The following is an 8,469-nucleotide window of genomic DNA, read 5'->3' as shown; positions in this document are numbered from 1 at the left end:
CGAAGGAACGAAGGAACGAAGGAACGAAGGAACGAAGGAACGAAGGAACGAAGGAACGAAGGAACGAAGGAACGAAGGAACGAAGGAACGAAGGAACGAAGGAACGAAGGAACGAAGGAACGAAGGAACGAAGGAACGAAGGAACGAAGGAACGAAGGAACGAAGGAACGAAGGAACGAAGGAACGAAGGAACGAAGGAACGAAGGAACGAAGGAACGAAGGAACGAAGGAAAGAAGGAAGGAAGGAAGGAAGGAAGGAAGGAAGGAAGGAAGGAAGGAAGGAAGGAAGGAGGGAGGGAAGGAAGGAAGGAAGCAGGGAGGGAGGGACGGAAGGAAGGAGAGAGGGAAAGAAGGAAGGAAGGAAGGCGGGAGGGAGGGTGGAGGGAAGGAAGGAAGGAAGGAAGGAAGGAAGGAAGGAAGGAAGGAAGGAAGGAAGGAAGGAAGGAAGGAAGGAAGATAGGTAGAAAAGGACGGGAACAACGAACGAACGATCTATCGAATGAGTGAACGAGCGAGCAGAATAGGGAATAGATAGGGGTAGGGGAAATGAATGGTAGAAAAAAAGAGAAAAAGAAGAAAAAGAAGAAGAAGAAGCAGAAGTAGAAGAATAAGGAGGAGGAGAAGAAGAAGAAGAAGAAGAAGAAGAAGAAGAAGAAGAAGAAGAAGAAGAAGAAGAAGAAGAAGAAGAAGAAGATACTTTATTTATGTGTCAGTTGAGGATCTAGCTCCTAAGTGACAAGGAGCTAACTGAGGACACAGTATATTTAAAATGGAATTTCCAAATATATACAATAAGAATTACCTAAAAATATACTAATTAGAACTGAAGTAATTTAAAACGCATTGTAAAAATGTAAAAAGCATTGAGAATACTCTAAAAAAAATTATCAAATTGAAAAAAAATTACACAAAAAAAACTTTATAGCTCACCAGCAGTCAGAATCCTCGTACTCTTCTAAACGGAAATCGCTAAAATACACCCATATGGCTTGGATAGGGGTAGAGTGGTTTGGTTGAATGGACCAATGACACTGCTGCTTTCCACCATACTGACAAGGTTTATTAGGACTCGCTATCGTGCCGTTAACGTCGGTTAAGGTACGTAACCCTTCACAGGCTTAAAAGAACGAGAAAAATATATCAATACCATGAGAAAAACTCACTCAAGTTCACATGCGCATTGAGTCTAAATGTTTAGCGAGAATTCGCCAAAGTCGAGGTAAATATTTATCACTTTTCACCCACATTAAGATGAATAAATGTTGTAGCCTATACCAAACCAGTAAATAGCCAGCTACAAAATTAATATAAGCGAAAAAAATCATTTTCAACGACAACTACTGCGTGTGCGCGCACGACCGTGAGAAGAGCGGGAAAGGTCAGATGACAACGGCAGGCAATAGACAAAGCAATTTTAACATGTTTCGCCCGCAAATAGATTTATGTACATTTTAAACTGACAGTTGTTAGTTTCTTTTTATTAACGCATAAAGGTGAAGAGTATGATTCGCGTAGTGGCTTTTGTCATTGCTTGGAAATTTTACATTGAAGTTGAAGTTGCAGTGAGACTTGCTACTAATAGTGAATTCCTATGGAGAATCCACCAACTTTTGAAATGTGCATTTAGTTGCGCTCAATATTTCAACTGGACAAGGATATCACTGACTTTTGAGAAACCACGAAACTTCGATGTTGATCAGTATTTGACGGCCAGAAAACTTTGCGGAAATCAACGAGTCCAAGATTGATCAATCCAAATACAAACCCGAATGGTTGGCAGGATTAGATCGTGTGCAAAGATTTCTTGACTTCTGAAAAGATATGTCTAATCGATGCTCTTTGGTCTCGAGGGAGTTTGGCACCACGTCAAAGACCACTGCTCGTGTACGTGCTCAAACATCTAATTTCGGGATTTTTGTAGCTGAAGATGGTTACAGCAGGAACAGAAACGTTTTGTTGTAATTTTTAAGCTAGTAACAACATTTTTTTAATCAAGTTTTTAACCATGCCTGGCTACAAACCAAGTATACTTATGAAAAGAACGTATATTGATCGCATTGCTTTCTAACCCATCCTAAAAATAACGTTAAGAGTTCCAGGAACCTCGCTTAAGAGGACTGGAAGAAAATGTTTCTGTTCTGATACCAAAGACAGTGAAAGAGGAAATCATATCGTTTTGTTTTGTTTTGTTTTGTTTTGTTTTGTTTTGTTTTGTTTTGTTTTGGAGATGAAAAACAAAGGGCAAAACGTTTGGCTTTACTTACCGGTGAAAATTTCTCTCTCACTGGATGGTCCAGATCCACCTTGTGTAAATCCAGAAACACTGATATGATACTGCCATCCTGGAGGAATATTACAAAGCTTGTAATCGGTATTTGGAGCCATAACATCAACATGACCAGAATGACCAGCAGGGTTGTCCTCTGGGAAGCAAGCAGTACGGTAGTAAATTTTATAGCCAAGAATTACACCGTTTCGATCCTCCTCAGAAATTTCATGCCACTTGATTTTCACACAGCCGGACACATCGATCTCTAAGTCGTCCATGTGAGGTTCTCCGTCAGGAGCTACAAATAGATCAACATGGCGTAGTTAATGAACGACTGACCAAAGTTTCTATATATCCCATGCAGTGATTTCAATAAACTACAGCGCCAGCATCGCACTGTACATGACGTCGATGCTGCAAAAGGGCATTTCATAGAGAGCAGAAGGAAACCATCGCCAAAGGGAAAGTGCGATGCAAACGCTGCACGTGAACCATGTATGCATCCTGCAGAGCGCGCTAGCAGTCCTTTGCGAAAATACAACTTGAAATGCGGGTATGTGAAGTACCACCTGAACCGGTTGAGATCTTTTTCATGTTGTTATTGCCGGTGAACTGAATGCTGCTATTGTAGCATGCGCCAGTCAGCTGATGATAGCTAATTTTAACTGCGATGGACATGGTGGATGAATCAAACCAGTGATGATTCGATACTTATGCTAGCATTGCTCACTGGCAATTTCAAGGTTTGGAAAACTTCTACTGATAATATTTGGGTGATTTCTTTCGCAAGGAATTATGTTGCGAAACAGCGGACTCAATCTGCCACGAAATGATATCATCAAATCTGGTACCAGCCGCTGCACAAGTCTACAAGCGCATGCATCAGTTTGACAAAGAGTAATATAATTACATCTTAATTGAGCCGAAGGCATATTTCAGCGTGCTTTAATGAGTTCTAACGGAAAAGAGAGAGTCAAATCCAAGTAATCCGCTACGAAACCTTAAAAAGACGTTCGTCGCGCCATTAATTTCTGCGCACGAAATCCATGTCGCAACGTCACGTTATGTAATACATCTAGCGCGCTAGCTAAGGACGAAATACAAACATAAATAGGGTTTGGTAACGGTTGCGTTAACATCACGCAAAGTTTGCTCTCTTAAATTGTGCCTAACTCCTACCTTTCTTTTCATAGATCAATTTCTTTACCCCATTTTTTTTTCCTTTTAACAACAACAACAGAAAAAAAAAGAAAAAAAAATCTGTCCGTGAGAAGTTACAAATAATTATTTCGCCTTTTCTGCTCTTGTGCGACCAAAGTTTCGTTAGACTGTGGAAGGGTAAGACTAATATGTATTTCTTTTCAAGGCCTATTCAAAGTCAAGGAACGATATCAGCGAAAGTTAACTTAATTAGATTGTTCACAGCCTCTCTATTTACGCACGCGAAAGAAAAAGTGAACGTTTATGTCGGTCCCCACCCCCTACCCAGTCAAGTCTCACGTTATTCTATCCACGCGTTCAACAATAGAATAAAAATACGAGAAAAATAGAGGGCTGTGAGCAATCTAACTTTATAGGCTGTGTTGAATTGAGTACGGTTACCTGATCTAAATTTCGCATGTGTCTTTTAATCTGCTAGTAGTACGCTAAAATGTCTTACTCACCTCCTTCGGGGGTCTGGACGAGGAATTCCTCACTTCTGAAAATTTCATTGCTTTTGTCAACGACGTAAACAGTAGTAGTGAAATTTCTGAAAACGGGCGCGGCTGACAGTTCAGCGACTAACGTATTCGACGAGTTGAACATAAAGAGATAGCGGCCATCATCGTCATCGTCATCATCATAGCCATGGTGGTGGTCGTCATGGTCATTACTCTTTGTCTCATTCATGGATATGATGAAGAAGTTGTCGTCTATGTTAGATGGAGAACCACTCAAATCTACAACAACTTTCCCGTCCTGGCTAGTGCTGGAAGACAAGTACCATGGAGTCGGCGAAGTTGAAAGAGCTTGATGGAATTAGAAAGATCGTTGTCAGATTTTGATGAGGTACGATGATCTCACGGTTACTGTTCGTGTGATTCCCTTAGTTAAGATCCTGAGATTGTTAATTTGAATAATGTAAAACCCATGAGCTTTCATTTTGGACGCATGTTTCAATCATTTATCCTCTGCAGTCTTTGGTTTGGAAAACGTGCTTTAATGTATTTTTCTAAGGCATAAAGTTCCCAACATGCGCAGTTGTTCTCTGACTTCTCTAAGACAACAATAAACCTCATCACATGCTGGCGTTTAATAGAGAGTTTACCTGAATAAAGACTTTTCTCTCCTTCCAAAATGACGAATTCCGATCTAACATAACTCCATTCGTGTCTCATGTGAAGTTTCACAGTCAGAAAGCTTGATCCATCAAAACGCACCTCCTCTATCTCACCATGAACCGAGGAACAGCCGCCATGATGAAAGATCTCTGAGTCATCGCTCGAAAATACCTTAGCCCAACCGCTGTAGGGGCAGCAAGAATAACAACAATTTACAACTATTTAACTGTCAGAATTATTTAAGTTCAGAAGTAAATAATGTTTAATAATGATATTTTAACGGGAAGCTTTCTCACCCGTAGGTGATCTACAGAAAGGTCCCGATCCAAAATAACATTAAATTATTAAAAAATAAATACACAAATTAAAAAATATATTAACACCTTTGGGCCAATTAACGTTTAAGTTATGCCTCAATTGTTTCTTTCGTTTTTTGTATCTTTAAAAGCAATCCTCATACATTCGAGTATTCGAGTAGTTTTTCATTTTGGAAATTAACAAATAAGGTATAAGTAATTAAGTTTGTATTCCCCCATTGTACCTCGAGAGCACCTATCCAACACGAATCCGTTAAGGGTCGTTACGATTAGGTCATGAAGCAAGACAACGTCCGATATTGTATGCTTTTCTTCGATTTTGTTGCCATAACTGTTTACAAAACATAATTTATAGTTGTCATGATTTACGGTAGTGGAACTTCCAAAATAAATCTTGGCATTTTCGTAACCTCCTTTGATGTTTACTGAGCTTCATAGAGTCTTCATAATGCATTCCTCCCTAATTAATATGCAATATATGCAATAACTAATGATAAAAAAATAAAATAAAATAAAATAAAAAAAAAATAATAAGATACGTTACTCGCAAGATCTCAATTGGACATCGTGGGCAGCAATGTATAGTACTGGATCACTTAATCCGGGATTGTGTATTGTCCAGCTGCAGTATAGTTCCTCCCAGTCCCATTGAGTGACGTTAAACTCTCCGAAGTGTCCATAGAAACTACCTTCACATCCTGTCAGAAGACAGCGATTGTAATTCAAGGAATGAATGAAGGCGTGAATGAATCAACCAGTCAATCTACCAATCCACTCATATCTATCCATCCATCCATCCATCCATCAACTTATCACCAATCAATCAGTCAATCAATATATCAGTCAACCAATCAGTCAGCCAATCAATTAATCAATCAATCAATCAATCAATCAATCAATCAATCAATCAATTAATCAATTAATCAATTAATCAATTAGTCAACAGTTAACAATCAACCGTCGGTCGCTCGGTCGGTTGCTCGGTCAGTCAATCAGTCAGTCAGTCAATCAGTCAGTCCGTCAGTCAGTCAATCATTCAGTCAGTCAGTCAGTCAGTCAGTCAATCAATCAATTACTCCTTAACTCAGTCAATCAATCAATCCATCAATCTACCAATCAGATTAAAATCAATCAATCAATCAATCAATTTACCAATCAGATTAAAAAGGCTAAACAAGGGCACTACTTGATTACACACGTACCAACCATAAAAGTCTCCCAATTCGATTTTGGTCCTACATCAACCGTAAATGCAGCAACTGAGACCTGGTAACGTCTGCCACCGTCCAAGTCATCTAGAATGACCTGGGTTTCTAATGAACTGACGTTAACGCTCCGTCCCAATTCGCCATCATCATACCACTCGTATTCATTCTTGTAGAATCTCAGGTAAATGATGTACCCTAGTAGCTGGCCGTTTGTGAATTCGTCAGGAAGCGGATCCCATGATACCAGCATTCTGTTGCCGGGCAAGGGCTGCAGGGCTACATTTTCAGGTGCTATTTCAGGAGCTAATAAAAACAGGCCAAGAAACGTGAGCCTCGTTACGTTACTATAGATGCACAATCTTGGTCTAAAGCTCTGTTACCTGGGCTACACGTACTTAAAATGAATGTGTACATGATCAGATACTTGAGAAGTAAATTTAGCACATCCAACTGTGAATGTCTGATACTGTCTTTAAAAAGCCGCTTCTTTTAAGTCATTGCAAGGCGAGTACAAACGTTCTCATAATTCAGTGGTCGACTACAAGAAAACTTTAATATGCGGTAGCTTTACGCTTATGTGGCTCTCTGCTTACCACGCCTCACTCCGCCATCTTCCCTTACCCCATTTCCTACCCCATCTGTAAACTTAGATTCATAATTTCGGTCATAATCCTTTTTTATTATCCAACTGCAGCGAATACCGTCCAAATAAAAGTACAAATATACAGCGATATTGTACAGTTATTTGTACAGTAGCAAACCTGTTTGCCGGACTGATCGATCGGCGTGGGCACGTAAAACTGTCACACTCTCCCTCTTTCACTGATAAATATATTGACTACAGCAGTTGGATAATAAATCTCTTATTAGATGTTTTGGTGTGTAGTATCGCGTATATTTTTACTCGCTGTTTGTATTTTGACGAGCTCGTAGGGCGAGTCAAAATATGGCACAACTCGTAAAAATATACAGCGATACTACACACCAAAACATCTACTAAGATATATGTACCCAGTGACCAGCCTTACTAAAGTTACGTTATTTTCGAAAAGAGAGGGTGCGTTGGAGGAACATATCTGTGAAGACATCACAAAAAATATAACAAGAAGCCGCGATATCCAGTGCCTTGGCCTCTTCCAGGCGCCCAGTTAGTTGGGGCGCAGCGCCAAAAACGGCGCAAACTGATTATTTGCTCAAGTGAGAGCTAATAAAATTTTTCCAGTTAAGAATAAGTAAAAACAGGTAAACCACAGTGAGTGTTGCATAAAAAAAAAATATTCGCGTCATAAAACGCACCTCCTTCCAATGTTATCACGGTAACGTTCTGACTTGAATAACCTTGGCTTATTCCAAAATCCCCCGTAAATGCAAGGAGGTCAAAGACGTAGTTAGTGCTTGTCTTAAGCAAATTGTTTATGTGATAAGAATCATCATACTCGTCCACTGGGATCAGTACGGATACATCTCCATCTACGTCTTTGTACCTCAACCAGAGGTTTTCAATGTGCTCATCCAGGGGAAACGCTGTCCATTGTGCGTCAGCAGACATTCTGCCTGTGGTTACTGACAGGTTCCAGGAAGATAGCTGAGTTACTGGAATAGAACCAATGTAAGAAATAAAGACCCTTGTTTAAAATCGCGTTACGTTCATGTCCTTGAAGGGTTGTTAGGGTGCTTGGACTACCCCTACACCTTTGCAGATTTCGTGTAAAAAAAAAAAAAATAATAAAACAAAAAAATGAAAAAACACAAAACAAAATAAAAACAAAACTATGAAAAAGTCAAGTGTAACTTGGCTCAGCACGTGCTTGAATTACCGTATTATTTTTTCTCGTGGCTGCGACAGCTACTTGTTGAAATTACCAAAAAGTACAATCTGCTCAGAGGTATAATTAATCTCTAATAAACAGACCGATCTCCCATACACATAAAAACATATAATACAAAAGTAACTAATCATTGACCGTGAATAAAGCAAAAATGAACTAGTTGTGACGCTGCGAAGAGTTATTCTGGTAAAGACTCAAGTGACTTCCTTCTTGTCAAGGTAAACGCTTAATTGATCGATATTCAAAGTATACCATTGAGCTCTGATCCGACGCCTTGATAAGATGTAGAGAAACCCTCTCCACGTCTATAATGTTCTCCTCTTGCGATAAAGCTGAGGTCGACGTGGTTATCCGATATAAGAACAACGAAATCGCCTATGTCTCTACAAATAAAGGCATCAGTAACATTTCCGTTTGTCGAGAAGCCAATCCAATCGTTAGCCCTGTAAAAGAAAAAAGTATCGATAAAGAAGATTATTCAGCGAACAAATATGTCGCTACAAATGAAACTACCATTGGCAATCC

General features: G+C 39.5%; 1 protein-coding gene across 1 annotated transcript; it reads right to left on the bottom strand.

Moving 5' to 3' along the window:
- Positions 1–3,919: 3,919 nt before the first annotated feature.
- On the bottom strand, positions 3,920–4,717 carry LOC145484889 (uncharacterized). The gene is made up of 2 exons (XM_081463517.1): positions 4,578–4,717; positions 3,920–4,278 (listed from the first exon to the last, which is right to left on the bottom strand). Exons 1-2 carry the CDS (start codon positions 4,645–4,647, stop codon positions 3,926–3,928), a joined length of 423 nt encoding a protein of 140 aa, XP_081319643.1. The 5' UTR covers positions 4,648–4,717; the 3' UTR covers positions 3,920–3,925.
- Positions 4,718–8,469: the final 3,752 nt, after the last annotated feature.

This window comes from Orbicella franksi, chromosome 4, assembly GCF_964199315.1.
Source record: "Orbicella franksi chromosome 4, jaOrbFran1.1, whole genome shotgun sequence".
Taxonomy (NCBI): Eukaryota; Metazoa; Cnidaria; class Anthozoa; order Scleractinia; family Merulinidae; genus Orbicella; species Orbicella franksi.
The sequence above is the reverse complement of the archived record's forward strand: the minus strand, read 5'-3'. Positions and strand labels throughout refer to the sequence as shown.